Source organism: Periplaneta americana, chromosome 8, assembly GCF_040183065.1.
Source record: "Periplaneta americana isolate PAMFEO1 chromosome 8, P.americana_PAMFEO1_priV1, whole genome shotgun sequence".
Lineage (NCBI taxonomy): Eukaryota > Metazoa > Arthropoda > Insecta > Blattodea > Blattidae > Periplaneta > Periplaneta americana.
This window is the reverse complement of record NC_091124.1, coordinates 31,127,441-31,148,601: the sequence shown is the minus strand read 5'-3', so window position 1 is coordinate 31,148,601 and position 21,161 is coordinate 31,127,441. Positions and strand designations below refer to the sequence as shown.

The window sequence follows — 21,161 nt, the reverse complement described above, 5'->3', positions numbered from 1 at the left end:
TCGGTCCCCCAAAGGTACTTTTTCCTCCGGCCTCCCAACTAACATTCTATGTGCATTTCTGGATTCGCCCATACGTGCTACATGCCCTGCCCATCTCAAACGTCTGGATTTATTGTCCTAATTATGTCAGGTGAAGAATACAATGCGTGCAGTTCTGAGTTGTGTAACTTTCTCCATTCTCCTGTAATTCCATCCCTCTTAGCCTCAAATATTTTTCCTAAGCACCTTATTCTAGAACACCCTTAACCTCTGTTCCTCATTCAAAGTGAGAGGTCCACACTTGTGGAGTAACGGCTAGCGTCTGGCAGCGAAACCAGGTAGTCCGGGGTGGATTCCCGGTCGGGGTAAGTTACCTGGTTGAGATTTTTTTCGGGGTTTTCCCTCAACACAATATGAGCAAATGCTTGGTAACTTTCGGTGCTGGACCTCGGACTCATTTCACCTTCATCTCATTCAGACGCTAAATAACCTAAGATGTTGATAAAGCGTCGTAAAATAACCTACTAAAAAAGTGAGAGTCCAAGTTTCACAATCATACAGAACAACCGGTAATATAACTGTTTTATAAATTCTAACTTACAGCTTTTTGAGAGTAGACTGGATGACAAAAGCGTCTCAACCGAATGATAACAGGCATTTCCCATATTTATTCTGCGTTTAATTTTCTCCCGAGTGTCATTTATATTTGAGCCGTTCAGAGCAGAAGTGGTGTAAGTCAAAAATGGGTAATGAGGGTTAAAGTAAACATTCTGTAAAATACAGCGCAAAGTAGCAATCAATACTCAATTTATTTAAACTATTAGTAGTCAGTGGATAGCAAGAAGAACATATTAATTGCTACTTTGCGCTGCATTTTACAGAATTTTTACTTTAAACCTCATTACCCAGTTTTGACTTACACCACTTTTGCTCTGAACGGCTCGTTTGTTACTGTTCAAAGATATTTAAATTTTTCCACCTCTTCAAAAGATAAATTTCCAATTTTTATATTTCCATTTCGTACAATATTCTGCAAAATATATAGGCTACAAAATAATAATAATAATAATAATAATAATAATAATAATAATAATAATAATAATAATAATAATAATAATAATAATAGCAACAATTATAATAATAAATGGTAAAACCATCAAACATAAAACATCGTGATAGATTGATAATAAGGTCAGAATTTTAATTATTGTGTAAAAAATTACGTTACACGTAGGCCTATGTGTGTCAATGAATAAGACCACCAACGCTTTACCAGTAGAGGGAGGGATAGCCTTTGTGACATTTTCTTTCCATCTGAAGGAGAAATAAATATCAAGCAATGTTTCGTAGAACTCGGAACTTTCTCCTGGATCTATCTATCATGTGGGTGCAAGACCAACCACAGGGTTCCAATGTGTCACGGTTAACGAGTTTGAACTAGAAATTGAAATCCGTGGATCGAATTCTGACATCATCTATCCAGAAAAAAAAGAGTCTCAATTTAATACGAATATTTATTGCGCTACAGCAGGGACGGTAGGTTTTGGTGGTAGACCGCATTGTTTGCGAATGGAAATCCATAAAGGACACGTGACTTTCCATGGCTGTAGTAAGCTCTATACATGATTAAGGAGAGATATAGATTGGACATTTTTCCATTGCTGTTAATGAATACGGAACTCACAATGTTGCAAAGTTTGGCTCTATCTTCTAATCTAATTCTTCAGATGAAGAAAATCAGAGAAGTTTAATAGAATCCCTATAATTGTTGGAAACCTTTATACTGTTCGTGATTGTTATTGTAAGCTGTTTGGGATTGTAAGGATGTTTGAGGAGCAACTAATCAAAATGCATTTTGTCCATCGGAGTAAGAAAATGGTGGGTCATTTTTATTTTAAAATATGTCACATTTTTTTACATCTTTCTGTATTCAAATAGCTTGGAAATGTATACTGTTCCATTGAAAATCTTTCCAATAATAGGAGGTTGCAATGAATTGTTTTGTCCATAACATTTCACTTTGTATTTTCTGTGTCACAATTAATTTCTTTTAAGGAAAACTATGCGATTTTATTACTTGCTCTTCATTTGGGAATTGGAATAAAATTGCAATATTTATTATTATTATTATTATTATTATTATTATTATTATTATTATTATTATTATTATTAATCCTGTGTTTATACCCTCCGTATTTAAATTTAACACGGCCTAGCCAGCGAATAGGGATTATAAAGAATGGACACTTCACGTCGGTACCTTTGATGTAGCCGGACTGACTTCAATGACCTTCAAGCCAGCTAAAGCGTGAGATTCTGCTTTCTCCCTAGAGTTGGCGCTGACATCACACCAGCTAGCAGTCGACACAGCGGAAATATAACATATATAATTAATACATCTAGGTACATTATGTACTCAAATAAAATAAATTGGATCCATAAAATAATAAATCCGTCATTAACTGTAATGTCTAGACTCTAGAGTTCCTTTATAATGAGAGTTGAGACGTTGACCCTAACAACAATTAAAATATGTAATGATTTGATAGCGCTGAAAATGGAACAATAAAACTCTTACGAGAAGTAAAACCATATACCTATATAATATTATATACAAATATTAAACGAATTCGATACTTAATTTTATAGTGTATTATATTATTTTATAATATAATTTCTGATATCTGAAATATAAAATATTATTATTACAACTAGTTTGTCACTGAGAAATAAGCAAAAGTTGTTAACTTGAATTTATTTGAAGCAAAGCGTTACTGGATTATGCAATAAGGTAGGCGATGTTTGTATCCTGTGTCTCAACTCTATTCTCAATTATTATCTTAGCGTATGCTCGATTACACTAACCTCTAGCGCTTGAAAGTGGAACTAAACGCTGGCGCGCAGAGAAACAAAACACAGGAAAATTCGCTCAGTGTCCATTCTTTATAATCCCTATTCGCTGGCCTAGCCTTCTCGTTAACCGCTTCCTCATTCCATGAGGCCTAGTCTCGAGACAACAATGCAATTGATAGTCGAAATGGTTCACTTATCAATATGACGCCAATGAGTTGTTTGAAATTGTGATGGATAATAAATAATAATACTCGAACATGAATACAGAGAATTGGATTCATTTGAAAATTAATCTTCTTCTTCTTCTTCTTCTTCTTCACTTCATGGTATGGGCAATGCCCGTTCCGGCTTCAAAGGTCGCTCCATCTTTTGATCGGTCGTCCCTGGTCTCTTCGTCGTGGCCATGTCGTTTACCGATGTTTCCGTCCGGCTGTTTGCTTTGAAGCTTTTCAGTAATGTAGATAATTCATCTGGCCGCCTTACGAGAGCTGCGGAGATATAGTTAGGTGATGGGGTTGCCACCTTACAGCCTCTTAACAATCTTGGTTTGTGTTCGAGGTTCCTTCCTCTAGGCAAGGCATGTCAGAAATCAGACTGTTAGGGTGGTATTCACAGACATTTCGCAGCACACGCTACGAGCGTACTAAGCTAGCCCCGGCTATCCACTGGTTACTAGTACAGAATCCAAATCATATCCTATGGCTAACACTGGTTTATGAATACGAAAAACGCTGATCATCCACCGGAAGCCCGCGCTAAAAATATCTATGAATACGGCTCTAAATGTGCAGTTTTGTGCGCGGATCGCCGGTCTGTGCAGACTGCATCATTCGAGCGTTGCTCTTACCCTTTCTTAGCTGGAGGGGTGTACAATAATCTATTCCGCGCTTCTAGGGTTGGATTAAATAGGCATTTGGATATTATAAACACACTTAGTAGAAGGAAAGGAGCACGGGTATTATCAGTGTCTATACTTGACAATTGTAATACAACAAACTTTAGGCTTACTCAGTTATAGTTGACGAAGTAGTGGTTTGTAAAGCATAATTTATTAATATGATTTTTATATAGTATTTGAAGAAAAAAATATTTCAGTAATTTCGAAACAACAAAAAACGAACAAGTAATTCATTTTACGTAGTAGGTACTAATTATTTTAAAGTAATAGACCCTACTCTTTCATTGTTCGTCGATAATTATTATTTATTGGGACCATTGGTACACAAATGTTGAAGAAAATATTATACTCCCAATTAATTACATGCAGTAGGACATTGTGAAGTTTTTACACTGAAATAATTTCCTTGCTGTATGTCAATATAAATTAACATTAATATTAATAAATGATATAAATTAAGCTTAGAATTTAAATTCACATAATAGTTTATTTGGAAAACGTTGAGAGCAAGTATCGACAAGTTCAAAGCGTTACTGAAAGAAATTAAAAGTATAGTTCACAAGCTGTGAAGCGACGATATTTTATTTATGTCAGATGTTTATTAATGTAAGTATATTAGCATAATATAGTGACGTGAAGTGGAAAATTTGCCATTATATATTTTTCCAGAAAATTTTTCCGCCTTGCAAATAGTTGCTTTCTTCACTCCTTACAACCTCAAGAACCTCGTATGTATTCCTACTATATTCTCATCACTTACCAGCTTATGAAATGAAAGTCGTAAGTCGTCTAATCTTTGATGGCTGTGTTAGTAGAGACTCCAAAACAACGCCATTTTCAAGTTCGTTTTGCCGTGAAAGTATTGATTAAGAAATAAGCTCTGGCATTATCATATTTTGATAACTTTACTAATCTGATCTAAACAGTCACAAGACTATTACCTCGACATGGGCTGATGAAAGCCTTTCATTTTAAAATAATTATTTTTGGCTGAGGAAAACATAATAATAATTATGTTATATGATTCGTAATTTCTCTTTTTCGTTATCTGTGAACTCCTCACTTTATTTATCACTAGCCGTACCCTGCGCTCCGCTGCACCTGTTAGAAATAAATATAAAGTAATTACATAATTAAAATAGGACGTTTGATCCAGGGAACAACTTTTACAACAGCGCAAGATAATCTGCTTCGCTCATTACCCAATTTTTTTTGCATTGCATTTATTGCATATATATTTTATGTATTTTAACACGATTCAATTGAGCATAGTTAAAATTTGAATTATAAAATAATTTATTGCTAAGCTAACGTACAATTACTGCATACTAAATCAATACACTCTCGTTGTTCGTTAATTCTCTGAGATTAAAATGAGTGTACATAAATATTATTTTAAGAAATACAGAAAACGAATGTACAAAATAGCCCATTAAATTTTCTGTGCATAAGAAGCTATTTTAATCTTACATGTCCTCGATTTACTCAGACGTTACTGTAATAACATTATAGCATTATGTCCATCTAGAGAAACTACACTTTCCAATGGTGAAATAATAATTAATTATACAAATCGATTAATTTAGCTTCTGATATTACTTCATACAAACACAGAAACATTCTCTGTAGCGTATGTTTAATAGCTTTCGACTGTTGATGTCCAAGGCCCCTTACAGACGAAGTCATTTGTTCTTAATTCATTGCACCGTCTTAGATGGCGTTATTTTAATTTTAAAACTCATTTATCTCTTTAAATATCAGTCCTATCAAAATTTTGTAAAGAATAAAACTTATCGGAAATCATTTTTAAAGAAACTTTTGTTATGTAACATTTTTCACAAAATCAATAATAAGCGAGGTATTTCGATTTATTTAATTCAGGCCCCCTTATAACCCCCCTTTTAAATAAAGTATTTTGAATGCCATATAGCCTAAAATCTAAGTTACAACGAACTTAATTTATATTCCAATTTTCATATAAATCGGTTCAGCCATTATTGCGTGAAAAGGTAACAAACATCCAGACAGACAGACAGACAGACAAAGAAACAACAATTTCAAAAAAGCGATTTTCGGTTTCAGGATGGTTAATTATACATGTTAACACCAATTATTTTTGGAAAATCGAAAATTACCAGAAAAATTTTGGCTACAGATTTATTATTAGTATAGATAACTCATTCACAGACACAGCCAAATCAGCACCCATACTGAAACTGCGTTACTGAAAGAAAAGCTGATACGCTGTTGCAGGTGTGTATAGCCATGTCGCGTTCCCCTCCAAGGCGATTCACTCCCTCCAGGTAGGGGAATAGAAAGTGCACATCGCACAGAGACTACTGCACAGTGTGCGCGACTGCACAATGTGCAGGGTTTTGTCATGCCTGCTCTAGGCAGACTGCTTAAGAAATCTGCCTTCCCTCCACGTTACCCTGTGGGTGGGGCCCTTAACAGGTACTACCTTCCGGGCCAGAAGGACCTGTAGCTTCACGTAGGCAGGGTCGCTACTCCCTGAAGTGAGACTGTCTCCTAAGAGAGTTCCCACCCGTTACCGTAATTAATACTACAGTTAAATACTTTAGAATTAGATTATATTACATGAACTATTTGTATTTATACTCCCGGCATTTATTAATCACCCCTATTTGTGCACGAATATGAATTGTTTAATAAACTGAAATTAAATTGAACATTTTGTTAAGATTTTACATACACGTTGAAAATGAATTCATTATTATCTCATGTTAATTTTTTTCCGTTTTATGTTTTATCAGGTTTGGCTGAATTCGAAACTATTTTGTTTTAAATACATCACAATTTCAGTCACCTAAGGCCTACTGTAATTAATGACGTCACCGTATTAATCAATAATGTATTCTCCTACATATCTATTACTCTTTACCAACGCTGGGGTAGTTTTTCGATTCCGTGTCTGAAGAAATCTGCTGAGACGGTGTCGGGTGGAGTTCCCGGGTAGCTCAGTTGGTAAGAGCGCTGGTACGTTGAACCAGAGGTCCCGGGATCGATACCCGACCCCGGAACAATTTTTCCCTTGAAATTATTCAAATCTGCTTTACAGGAAGCTTTATCTGAAAGACTAGATTTGCATAATGTATACGTCACTGTGTACGTTAACAGAAAACCACAATTCCAAGTTACACAGAGATTGTGTGCACTCGATGTGGGTCTCTGGCGTTTCGTCAGCCTAAGCGAGTTGTGTGGATATAAAGGGAAAAGTTGAGATGGTGTCGGGTGGAGTTCCCGGGTAGCTCAGTTGGTAAGAGTGCTGGTACGTTCAACCAGAGGTCCCGGGATCGATACCCGGCCCCGGAACATTTTTCCCTTGAAATTATTCAAATCTGCTGGTTTTCCAAAGAAATTCCGTCGAGGACTGTTCGATATATAGAACGGAAAATATGAAAATCTGAGGGCACAAGTTCGGGAAAATATGGGGATGTGGAACCACTTCCCAGCCTAGCTCCTGGGTAGCTGCAGGCGTGCATTATCGTGTTACAGCAGCACTTGATGTAGTCTTTCAGGTCAGTTTTCTTCAATTGTGGCCTCAAGGCGTCTGAGTTGTTGGCAATAAATGTCAGCAGTTATGGCTACATTCCTGGGAAGCAACTCGTAGTTTTTTTAGTAGGTTATTTAGCGTCTGAATGAGGTAAAGGTGATAGTGCCGGTGAAATGAGTCCGGGGTCCAGCACCAGAGACAGGCAAAATCTCTTTCAGGCTTGCCCGTGACTGTTTACGTCCGTGAGCGGGCTTACGCTTTGTATCGTTCGCCCGCTTGCAACCTTCCCTCACAAGCAGACAGGCAGTGTGGTTGCACGTGACTCCCAAACAGTCCTAAGAGTGACCCGAAAGGACTGTTGGGTTCCGCCGACCTGCGCCACACTGTGCTGCTTTCAGATGCATGATAAATATCAACCAAGTCATTCAAACCTGACAAGAAGCCTACGGATATAGACAAACTACTGAAACTTGTAGTCTTTTGAAACGTACCGTTAATAAAGACAAAGAAAACTATTTCTCGTCAACATAATATCTATTAAATGCCAACAGTTATTATAAATTACTTGCACTTTCCTTTTCATCGTAGTAATATAAATTTAATGCAAACCATTCAAACTTTCAGCTTCATAAATAAAAAGAAATCTGTCCCTCAGAATTTAAATAGCAAATCAATAATCTGAAGAAAGAAAAACTTTTATACATTTTACAGGTATTCATGAGGCTTTTAATTGTTGATAAGGAAAAAGTTAAAATGAAATATTTTTCTAATAATAGTTGTTGATATTCATAATAATTGTTACCTATATCTTTTCAACATATTCCCTTCCCTTCCCTTCCCTTCCCTTCCCTTCCCTTCCCTTCCCTTCCCTTCCCTTCCCTTCCCTTCCCTTCCCTTCTAGTCACAAGTTACGAAATGTTACTATTTTGTTGAGTCAGATACACTTTGCAGGAATATGAAATGTATAATATTGTCTTATTATTTTATGAAATTCTGGAGCGCAATAAATCGTAAAACTGTGTTTCTTTAATCAAGAATTATCTGCCGTTATTTCTTGAGTCAGATACACTTTGCAGAAAAATGAAATGTATAATATTTATCTTATTATTTTACGAAATTCTGTAGTGCAATAAATTGTAAAACTATATTTCTTTAATCAACAATTTTCTGCCGTGTTGGACCATAAAAAAAAAAGATTTTTTGAAGTGACTAAATAGTCAACGAACTTAGATTTCAAACTAGTACTGTTTCATCTTAACCAGCGCAGACTGGCTTCCGTGAATGCAAGTCACTCTACCTTATAATACGAGCAAACAGGCAGGCTATCTTGTGTCCGGCCTGGACTGAACCTATAAAACCCGGGCTGAATGGATTCAGTCTTAAAAGTTAACTTCCTTTGTAGCGTCACCTGAACCGAAGCCTGACGGCAAGCAGTTACGGGCGTGAGTCTTGCCTGATTTGCCGGTGTCTATCCAGCACCGATAGTTACCCAGCATTTGCTCACATTGGGTTGAGAGAAAATCCAGGAAAAAAAACCTCAACGATGTAACTTGCCCCAACCGGGAATCGAACCCGGGCCACCTGGTTTCGCTAACCGTTACTCCACAGGCGTGGACACAATTCGTACTACACGACGCCTTCTTCATCCTACCAGACACATAAAATCATCTTCTGTAGATGTACACTAACGTTTTTACTAGGTGTTGTGTAGTGAAACGAAAGAATCATTTTCTTGTAATGCTTTTTCCGATGACGTTCTTCTTGTACAGGGCATAAATGTCTCGAGTCGCTTCCGCTGCCTTTGTTCCTCTATTAAACTCAAATAGAAGAATACGTCGGAAATGTTCTTTTCTTTCACTTGATATTCCATCTTCTTTAGCCACAATAAATAGCAGACATTTTCTTAAAATATGCAAAATTCAAGACATATTTACTGTACAAGTACAACACTACAAATAACAAATGAAAAACGATAAACAATCTCCTAGCAACGAGTGTTCTGACGACAAACAAAAATGCAACGAACTTAAGCGTGAACCTAATAATTATTACAAAAAATTCTACATTTCTTTCCACTGTCTCCAGGTGCATTAAAAGTGACGATTTATATCAGAATAATTATGACAATTTTTTATCTTAAATTTATAACTTGCACAATTATTAATTACTTATTATAAGTATTATTATATTTTATGCTGTTATTGGGCACTCGCTGGTGTTTAGCACGTTAATCTTAGTAATTAGTGCTAAATTTTAAAGCACTGACCAATGACATTGGAAGTTAAAATTGACAACGTTGCATTATAAATTTGATCAGTCCAGTGTGTTAATTCTGGTTTTTAAAAGTGAAAGTTCAAACACCTTTACTAGTTTTGCAAGTGTTGACAATTTTGCATAGGACTGCTGGCATATATAAGTGGGTATGGCCACTGCCAAATCAGAAGTGTATATCCAGTAGTGATCACAGCATCTCATTGCAAGCAATGGCACTCAAGGTGAGCTCAATACATCACATCGAGAACTGTTTTCTGTGACGTCAGGTTCACCTGCAGTTAGTATATTGCATAAGAGCCAAAATACTCATTTTGTTTACTGATACTTTTGAGTGATCGTGGTATATTGCACTATATTGTAGAAAAAGAAATCAAATTTAAGTATTGAAATAGAAACACAAATATAACTTTCTTAGACAGGCTCTCAAAACTTCAGTGTTAGTGCGCTCACATTGCAACCTTTTTGGCGTTCATTAAACTGATCTTAAAACTTCATGAACACCAAGGAACGCACTCAAAATTTCTTCTATAGGATTCTTCGGCCGGAATATACGAATTATGTTTTGGGACTTTATGAACATTATTTATATAATATTACTAGTGGCTTGTGCAACAAATGCTGCAAACTAAGTTCATTAGACGTTCAAATAAACATTTCTCAGATTTATTTTCAATGAAGAATACCAGACATTCTGAAAGTTATTTGCTTCCATAATAATGAAAGATACTCTCTCTCTCGAGCCAATACTGAAGAGAACCACGCATATAAATACCTACACCACACCGCCATTAAATATACGAAAAAGACCCAACCCCACTTGATTAATAACTATAAAAATATTTGATTTTTAATAATATTATTATCTTACGCAAGTTTTATAGCTTTCAGTAACATATACTATATATACTATATAGCCGCCACTCAGTAAAATATAGAAATCAAAATCTAATTTAAGTTATTCTCTACATCTACTTATATAACCCCAAAACGTTTCACTTTCATATCATCAATATAGCATTAATATGTATAATTAATGAAAAATAGTCACGTCATGGCATTAACTACAATAATATTTCATTTCTAATAGTAATAATGTCATCAAACCACCTCAAGTTTTGTAATTTTTAATATCCAATAGACAGCTGTACCCAGAAAATTACACACCACAGAATCGAACCTGTAAATTATTTTTAGTAAGTTAAGTTTTTAATAACCAATTTAATTTGAGCACTAAATATGTCAGCATTCTTGTAAATCATGACCTTCGTGTAATATTGTTTACTGTAGTGTGTGTTTTGTTTTATTCTAAAATGCAATTAGCTAGTTCTCAAAACTAACGACAGATGGATTATGGAAAATAGTAAAAATTATGTTTAAAAATTGACATTTCACTGAAAACTACCATTTTTCTGAAAAACTTTGAGTTCCAAGCTTCAAAATGAGGGATAATTTATTAAAATCCGTTCAGCCGTTTTCCCGTAATTTCCATTACCAGTTCAAATGATATATATAGATGTCAGAAATCTCATTCTGTATCTTACAAAGTCTATAAACCTGGAGTTTATAGTATATGGTTCCGTCCTGTGCATCTATTTTCTACGAGTACAGCGTCCTGTCAACATTTCTGTTACAACTTGAAATTTATCGAGTCATTTAATTGATAATTTCTGAGCCTGAAGGAATCTAATTTGTAGAATACACGGTAGGCGGTGTCTTGTAACCTACAAAGTCTACACTTGATGTCTGCAACATTGAGTTCGAAGTTATAGTACAACACCAACAAGCACATTGTGATTTAGTTTTGTGGTAATTTCTGTCGGGTTTAAGACATCAAGCAATAATCAAAGTCTTCTGACAACAATATTTTTTTCCTGATGGTTCCGATCCCAGAGGGCAGACTTCTACGACACAGGGATACAAAAGTTGATCCAACGGTATGACAGATGTCTCTTTTCTTGTGAGGAATATGTTGAAAAATGACTCGACAATTGCTGTATCTGTTCCAATAAATCTTTACATGAAATTGTGTTTTCTTTCTGTAAACGGCCTCAGGGAAAGACATTTTTAACATGGTGCCTCCATGAGAATGTTTACTTGTTAGAGATCTAATGAAATGACTGAACATTTTAAATGTACGTATCGATAATGTTATACATTTCAAATGACTTGTAATGTGAATATATTATTATTATTATTATTATTAAAAAGTTATTATTGTTATGAAAATTTAAACATATAGAAAAGATATACGTTTTCTATAGCAATGAATCTTACAAATACTTTCTGAGTCGTTTGTACTCACTTAGAGAAGATATTATAAACCAAAACCAAATCCTGGACATTTTCTAGGAATTCTGAAATTTTGTTCTAGTATTGACTGCGTAGTAAGGAAGACATTGAGTTATTTAAGATTCTTAAGAGAACCTCTAAAACGACTCAGAATTAATTACTGAACTGTACTCGTATGTTAGATTTGTTGTACACACCTAAACTTGTCCATAAGCAGCCAACTCAAGTCTTATAGTATCTTAGTGGATTACAACGTACAAATCTTATTTTCTAAAAATATAATCAGAAGACCACTCGTTGCAAATAACATAACAAGAAAACCACTTTAATTATTCGGCATGTAACACATAATTTGAGTATGATAGCGACATAAACAAAAAAAAAAATTAGTGAAATACTCCCTCCGTTCCAAAATATGGTATAGTAACAAACAAAATAAGTTTTATTATTGCGCATGCGCGCACGAAATGTTTCGCTGCGTGATATTCTGTTCAGTAGTGAAGGGACTATCAGACAGTGCAGTTGTGAATGTTTCTAATCTTCTGCAATGCATCAAACTATAATATTTAAATAGCTCGTTATGAACAGAAATCAAATGGGCACCTGCTATGGTGTTCCTGTTGCAGAAAACGTAACACCAACCCAGTCAGTTTTGAATAAAACATATAAGACTCAACAGTCCTCTATCAAAACAATGTTTGTTTTTTCTTTTATTAATTTGACATCACACAGAATGAAATGTACCTTATTTTTATGTTTTTCTTATGTTAATTTGTCAAAAACAAATAAGTATCCAGAAGATGTATTAAAGTTGCATTATATTACTGAGAACTTTAACAAATGTGTACCATAATTTGGAACAGAATTAATGACAATATTCTATACCATATTTTGGAACAGAGAGAGTGTGAAAAATGCATAAAGCAATAACAATGACATTGCGATATAATGTCAAGAAGAGCACCCAATTGAATTTCTACGTGGTTTTAACCATAGTAGTGTTGTATGGTCCAGAAACTTGGCTAATGAATAAAAAGTTGAAAGTAAATTTACGACAGTTGAATTCTGTATTCGATGTGTGGAAGGGATATTGAGAATAAGAATGCATTGCCACGAAGCACAATAATAACAAAATAATAATAATAATAATAATGATAATAATAATAATAATAATAACAATAATAATAATAATACTTACTTACTTACAAATGGCTTTTAAGGAACCCGCAGGTTTATTGCCGCCCTCACATAAGCCCGCCATCGCATCGGTCCCTATCCTGTGCAAGATTAATCCAGTCTCTATCATCACACACCACCTCTCTCAAATCCATTTTAATATTATCCTCCCATCTACGTCTCGGCCTCCCTAAAGGTCTTTTTCCCTCCGGTCTCCCAACTAACACTCTATATGCATTTCTGGATTCGCCCATACGTGCTACATGCCCAGCCCATCTCAAACGTCTGGATTTTAAGTTCCTAATAATAATAATAATAATAATAATAATAATAATAATAATAATAATAATAATAACACTTTACATCGCGTCAATTAGATAAACATTCTCAATCATAAATCTTCAATTTTTTCTGTGTTTAATGTAAAAACTTAAATTTCTCACACAAACATATACTGTTTTACAAGTGAATCACCCATCATAACATGGCTTGAGCTTTCAACTATTCATGAAAGAGTTATCACGTTATTTCTTGAGTACGACATAAAATAAAGAACGTTGTCGTTGATGTAATAGTTGATCAAGAATTGATTTTACAGTAATTATTTGCAAATTGCTATAATCCTTATCGAAGATTGTTGTTTAGTACTTGTTACAGCAATACAGAAAATTTAAACAGATTTAAAACAATGTTATTTAAGAAGATGCTTGAAGATATTTCAAATTAAAACAATGTTATTAATGTATTGCTTTCTCAATAATATTCACTACCTTACAAGTAAACCATCATCAGATGCCATCTCTTGATTACAAAAGTAAAACTAGGAAATGTTGTACTCGATGGATCAGTTGGACAATAGTCAGTTTTGTAATAATTGTTTTCATTGTAAAATGGTTAATATCTCTGATACATCGGTACTGGAGATGTTTTAAGAAAGAACGGTAATTTGAGGGCGCTGAAAGATATGTCATGTTTTTTCCTGTGTGACTCGCTTTTTCTTCACAAAAGGTTTTTTGTTTTAGTCAATTCATCTACATTTTTCGGCCAATATCTTTTTCCTCTTCATCGTCATGACCCTGCACAGTAAATAATGTCCTTGTAGGAATTTTTTGTCGTGAAAATCTCCTTAAGATACATCCAAGCTACACTAATTTTCTTTTTATGGTACCTTCAAGCGATAATAATTTCGTTATAATTCTACTCAAACCTCGTTTAGCCTATCAGATTTCTTCTCCTTTATTAAAATCTTGAGAAATTCTAAATCTAGCATTACTTCGTTATGATTATTTATATAATCATATCATCACTCCTAAATAACCTCTGTATCAAAATTGCATATAAATAAAAACAATATCAATTAAGAATCAACTTCAAGATATTCTAAACTACATTGAAGATTCAAGATTAATATAGTTCAAGAGAATAAGTTATGGCAGTTTATTGCGTATGACATAGCGATAGAAATATAGAACAATTTTTTTTTAATCTACTCAAAATATTTTAGCTATAATATCTCCATTGTGCCAGGAAAAACTGAATGAACAATGAGGACAAGGTTTTTAACTTATGCTGTAACGACTTAAATTCTCACATACACATGCACAGTTTTACAAGTGAATTGCCCTTCATTGCTTGGTCTTTTAACTATTCATGATGGAATTATCAAGTCATTTCTTGTGTAAGACATAAAATAAAGAACTGTTGTCTTTATGTATTACTTGATCAAAAATTCATTTTGCAGTAATTACTTGCAAATTGCTATAATCCTTATAGAAGATTGTTTAGTATTGTTATAGTAATACAAATGATTTAAATTCATTTACAACTTAATGTTATTTAAGAAGACGCTTGAAGATATTTCAAATTAAAACAAAGGTATTAATGTATTACTTTCTCAACCATAATCACTACTTTACAAGTAAACCATCATCATCTTGATCTCAAATTAAAACAAAGTTATTAAATTTTAACTTTCTCAATAATATTCACTACTTTACAAGTAAACCATCATCGTCTTGATCTCAAATTAAAACAAAGTTATTAATGTATTACTTCTGAATAATATTCACTACTTTACAAGTAAACCATCATCAGATGCCATCTCTTGATCTCAAATTAAAAAAAGATATTAATATATTACTTTCTCAATAATATTCACTACTTTACAAGTAAACCATCATCAGATGCCATCTCTTGATCTCAAATTAATACAAAGTTATTAATTTTTTACTTTCTCAATAATATTCACTACTTTACAAGTAAACCATCATCTGATGCCATCTCTTAATCTCAAATTAAAACAAAGTTATTAATTTTTTACTTTCTCAATAATATTCACTACTTTACAAGTAAACCATCATATGATGCCATCTCTTGATCTCAAATTAAAACAAAGTTATTAATTTTTTACTTTCTCAATAATATTCACTACGTTACAAGTAAACCATCATCTGATGCCATCTCTTGATCTCAAATTAAAACAAAGTTATTAATTTTTTACTTTCTCAATAATATTCACTACTTTACAAGTAAACCATCATCAGATGCCATCTCTTGATCTCAAATTAAAACAAAGTTATTAAATTTTTACTTTCTCGATAATATTCACTACTTTACAAGTAAACCATCATCTGATGCCATCTCTTGATCTCAAATTAAAACAAAGTTATTAATTTTTTACTTTCTCGATAATATTCACTACTTTACAAATAAACCATCATCAGATGCCATCTCTTGATCTCAAATTAAAACAAAGTTATTAATTTTTTTACTTTCTCAATAATATTCACTACTTTACAAGCAAACCATCATCAGATGCCATCTCTTGATCTCAAATTAAAACAAAGTTATTAATTTTTTACTTTCTCGATAATATTCACTACTTTACAAATAAACCATCATCAGATGCCATCTCTTGATCTCAAATTAAAACAAAGTTATTAATTTTTTTACTTCCTCAATAATATTCACTACTTTACTAGTAAACCATCATCTGATGCCATCTCTTGATCTCAAATTAAAACAAAGTTATTAATTTTTTTAGTTTCTCAATAATATTCACTACTTTACAAGTAAACCATCATCTGATGCCATCTCTTGATCTCAAATTAAAACAAAGTTATTAATTTTTTTACTTTCTCAATAATATTCACTACTTTACAAGTAAACCATCATCAGATGCCATCTCTTGATCTCAAATTAAAACAAAGTTATTAATTTTTTACTTTCTCAATAATATTCACTACTTTACTAGTAAACCATCATCAGGTGCCATCTCTTGATCTCAAATTAAAACAAAGTTATTAATGTATTACTTCTGAATAATATTCACTACTTTACAAGTAAACCATCATCTGATGCCATCTCTTGATCTCAAATTAAATCAAAGTTATTAATGTATTACTTTCTCAGTAATATTCACTACTTTACAAGTAAACCACCATCAGATGCCATCTCTTGATCTCAAATTAAAACAAAGTTATTAATGTATTACTTTCTCAATAACCTTCACTACTTTACAAGTAAACCACCATCAGATGCCATCTCTTGATCTCAAATTAAAACAAAGTTATTAATTTTTTACTTTCTCAATAATATTCACTACTTTACAAGTAAACCATCATCAGATGCCATCTCTTGATCTCAAATTAAAACAAAGTTATTAATTTTTTACTTTCTCTATAATAGTCACTACTTTACAAGTAAACCATCACCTGATGCCATCTCTTGATCTCAAATTAAAACAAAGTTATTAATTTTTTACTTTCTCAATAATATTCACTACTTTACAAGTAAACCATCATCTGATGCCATCTCTTGATCTCAAATTAAAACAAAGTTATTAATTTTTTACTTTCTCAATAATATTCACTACTTTACAAGTAAACCATCATCAGATGCCATCTCTTGATCTCAAATTAAAACAAAGTTATTAATTTTTTACTTTCTCTATAATAGTCACTACTTTACAAGTAAACCATCACCTGATGCCATCTCTTGATCTCAAATTAAAACAAAGTTATTAATTTTTTACTTTCTCAATAATATTCACTACTTTACAAGTAAACCATCATCTGATGCCATCTCTTGATCTCAAATTAAAACAAAGTTATTTTTTTTTTACTTTCTCAATAATATTCACTACTTTACAAGTAAACCATCATCTGATGCCATCTCTTGATCTCAAATTAAAACAAAGTTATTAATTTTTTACTTTCTCAATAATATTCACTACTTTACAAGTAAACCATCATCTGATGCCATCTCTTGATCTCAAATTAAAACAAAGTTATTAATTTTTTACTTTCTCAATAATATTCACTACTTTACAAGTAAACCATCATCTGATGCCATCTCTTGATCTCAAATTAAAACAAAGTTATTAATTTTTTACTTTCTCAATAATATTCACTACTTTACAAGTAAACCATCATATGATGCCATCTCTTGATCTCAAATTAAAACAAAGTTATTAATTTTTTACTTTCTCAATAATATTCACTACTTTACAAGTAAACCATCATCTGATGCCATCTCTTGATCTCAAATTAAAACAAAGTTATTAATTTTTTACTTTCTCGATAATATTCACTACTTTACAAGTAAACCATCATCTGATGCCATCTCTTGATCTCAAATTAAAACAAAGTTATTAATTTTTACTTTCTCGATAATATTCACTACTTTACAAATAAACCATCATCAGATGCCATCTCTTGATCTCAAATTAAAACAAAGTTATTAATTTTTTTACTTTCTCAATAATATTCACTACTTTACAAGCAAACCATCATCTGATGCCATCTCTTGATCTCAAATTAAAACAAAGTTATTAATTTTTTTACTTTCTCAATAATATTCACTACTTTACTAGTAAACCATCATCTGATGCCATCTCTTGATCTCAAATTAAAACAAAGTTATTAATTTTTTTACTTTCTCAATAATATTCACTACTTTACAAGTAAACCATCATCAGGTGCCATCTCTTGATCTCAAATTAAAACAAAGTTATTAATTTTTTACTTTCTCAATAATATTCACTACTTTACAAGTAAACCATCATCTGATGCCATCTCTTGATCTCAAATTAAAACAAAGTTATTAATTTTTTACTTTCTCAATAATATTCACTACTTTACTAGTAAACCATCATCAGGTGCATCTCTTGATTACAAAAGTAAAACCAGGAAATGTTGTACTCGATGGATCAGTTGGATAATAGTTTTTTAATAATTGTTTTTATTGTAAAATGGTTAATATTTCTGATATATCGGTACTGAAGATGTTTTAAGAAAGAACGGTAATTTAAGGATGCTGAAAGATATGCCATTACCTTGTTGTTCAGTAACATACACTGATTTACTAGTCAATCAACTATCATGAAACGAATTTCTTGAATAAAAGTCAAATATTTGCATTCGAAGAGATCAATTACTTAAACAGGTTTTACAGTAATTATTTTTAAATTACTGAGACTGGCTGGCGAAATATTGTACGAGGCAACTGGTTCACATTTCTGATCAGCAGAGAGATTTGACAAGGATTTTTACTTCAAAGAATACTTTAAATATTTCAAATTTATGGGAGAGTATTTTAGGTAATTTCTTACAAGAATATCAGTGGTCATCAGAAAACTTGCGTCTTGACTACTAAATGGAAGCGTGTTGTACCATATCTCGGTTACAAAGCGACTCAAGAGCAGTTGTGTGTTATGAATAAGATGAACAGTAGCCTAGTTATTTCTTTTACGAGTGCCCCGAACTCTTCTCTCGTTCACCATTCCTTCCAGTGCATCCTTCAGTAGGCAGTTTATTCTCAGTCAGTGACCCAACCAATTCCTTTTCCTCTTTCTGATCAGTTTCAGCACCATTCTTTCTTCACCCACTCTTTCCAACACAGCTTCGTTTCTTATTCTGTCTGTCCATTTCACACGTTCCATTTTCCATATCCACATTTCAAGAGCTTCTATTCGCTTCTCTTCGCTTCATCGTAATGTCCATGTTTCTGCCTCATACAATGCCACACTTCATACGAAGAATTTCACTAGTCTCTTCCTTAGTTCTTTTTCCAGATTTCCGCAGATGTTTCTTTTTCTATTAAAGGCTTCCTTTACCATTGCTATCCTCCTTTTGACTTCCTGGCTACAGCTCACGTCACTGTACATCCCAAGTATTTGAAGTTGTTCACTTGCTCTAGTGCTGAGAAATTATGAGCTCGCCTTTTGTAACCCAAATTAAAAGCAGACAACGCGGTGGCTTACTACTAATATACTCCATTCTGAGACTTCTCACCCCTTAAGTTACTAAGTAAGTTACAGGTGCATGTCAATTCATTTATGGAGTACAGTACGAAATACAGACCAGTTGTTTTCCATGGATCAACTGACTGTATTCAAAATATTTTCTTAATTTCTGGAGTGAGTGTGAAATACAGACCAGTTGTTTTCCATGGATCAACTGACTGTATTCAAAATATTTTCTTAATTTCTGGAGTATAATACGAAATACAGATCAGTTGTTTTCCATGGATCAATAGGCTGTATTCAAAATATTTTCTTAATTTCTGGAGTATAATACGAAATACAGACCAGTTGTTTTCCATGGATCAACTGACTGTATTCAAAATATTTTCTTAATTTCTGGAGTAGAGTGTGAAATACAGACCAGTTGTTTTCCATGGATCAATAGGCTGTATTCAAAATATTTTCTTAATTTCTGGAGTATAATACGAAATACAGACCAGTTGTTTTCCATGGATCAACTGACTGTATTCAAAATATTTTCTTAATTTCTGGAGTAGAGTGTGAAATACAGACCAGTTGTTTTCCATGGATCAATAGGCTGTATTCAAAATATTTTCTTAATTTCTGGAGTAGAGTGTGAAATACAGACCAGTTGTTTTCCATGGATCAACTGACTGTATTCAAAATATTTTCTTAATTTCTGGAGTAGAGTGTGAAATACAGACCAGTTGTTTTCCATGGATCAACTGACTGTATTCAAAATATTTTCTTAATTTCTGGAGTAGAGTGTGAAATACAGACCAGTTGTTTTCCATGGATCAACTGATTGTATTCAAAATATTTTCTTAATTTCTGGAGTAGAGTGTGAAATACAGACCAGTTGTTTTCCATGGATCAATAGGCTGTATTCAAAATATTTTCTTAATTTCTGGAGTATAGTGTGAAATACAGACCAGTTGTTTTCGATAGATCACTCGATTGTGTTGCAAATATTTTCCAAATTGTCACTGTCTCGCAAAGACCACAGTGAAGCAAAGGTTAATATCTCGCTAGAGGAGATCAGATTATTACACGGTAATATTTTCTGTTCCAGTACGTGATCCTCGCCGCCCTCGTGGCTGTCGCCAACGCAGGATTCCTTTCAGCTCCCGCCGCCGTGGGTTACGCCGCTCCCGCTCTGGGCTACGCCGCAGCCGTCTCCACCCCCGCCATCACCTCCCAGCACTCCAACATCCTGAGGAGCTACGGCAACCTGGGACAGGTGTCCACCTACTCCAAGACCATCGATACCCCCTACTCCAGCGTCCGCAAGTCTGACGTCCGTGTGAGCAACGACGCCCTCGCCTACCACGCCCCTGCCGTCGCCGCCTACCACGCCCCCGTAGCCGCCGCCTACGCCGCTCCCGCCTACGCCGCCCCCGCCGTCGCTGCTTACCACGCCGCCCCCGCTGTGGCTGCTTACCACGCTGCCCCCGCCGTCGCTGCTTACCACGGTGCCTACGCCCCCGCCTACGGCGCCGCCGCCTATGCCGCCCCCGCCGTCGCTGGTCTCGGCGTCGCCTACTCTGCCGCCCCCGCCGTGGCTCATCTTTCTTACAGCAACGCCTATGGTATCAACTACGCTTACTAAATAGTTGGGTCGTTAACATCGCCACAACTTTATTTAAAATGTATTTATTTCAGTACGTCTTAAATAAACACTATACGTAACATATTACATGTCTTTCATTCAATTATATTTCTTTCTTTATCCCTTTTTTCATTCTTTTTTGTTTCCTTTTTATTTCTTTCATACTCCATATTTTACTTCCATCGCTTCTCTCTTCTTCATAGCTTTCTTTCTCCCTCCTTCTTCCCTATTTCTTCCTTTCCCTCTTCGTTCTATTCATAAACTTCTTCTTTTTCCCCTCTTTCTTTTCCCATTTCTTATCCTT

General features: G+C 33.9%; 1 protein-coding gene across 1 annotated transcript in view; it reads left to right on the top strand.

Annotated features, from left to right (window-relative positions):
- Positions 1 to 20,941, top strand: part of LOC138704211 (uncharacterized) — a 46,815-nt gene extending 25,874 nt beyond the window's left edge. Inside the window, exons 5-6 of the mRNA XM_069832094.1 lie at positions 9,615 to 9,739; positions 20,321 to 20,941. Of these exons, the coding sequence (XP_069688195.1) occupies positions 9,615 to 9,739; positions 20,321 to 20,857 (662 nt within the window). The 3' untranslated portion in view covers positions 20,858 to 20,941. The remainder of the gene's footprint in view (positions 1 to 9,614; positions 9,740 to 20,320) is intronic.
- Positions 20,942 to 21,161: the final 220 nt, after the last annotated feature.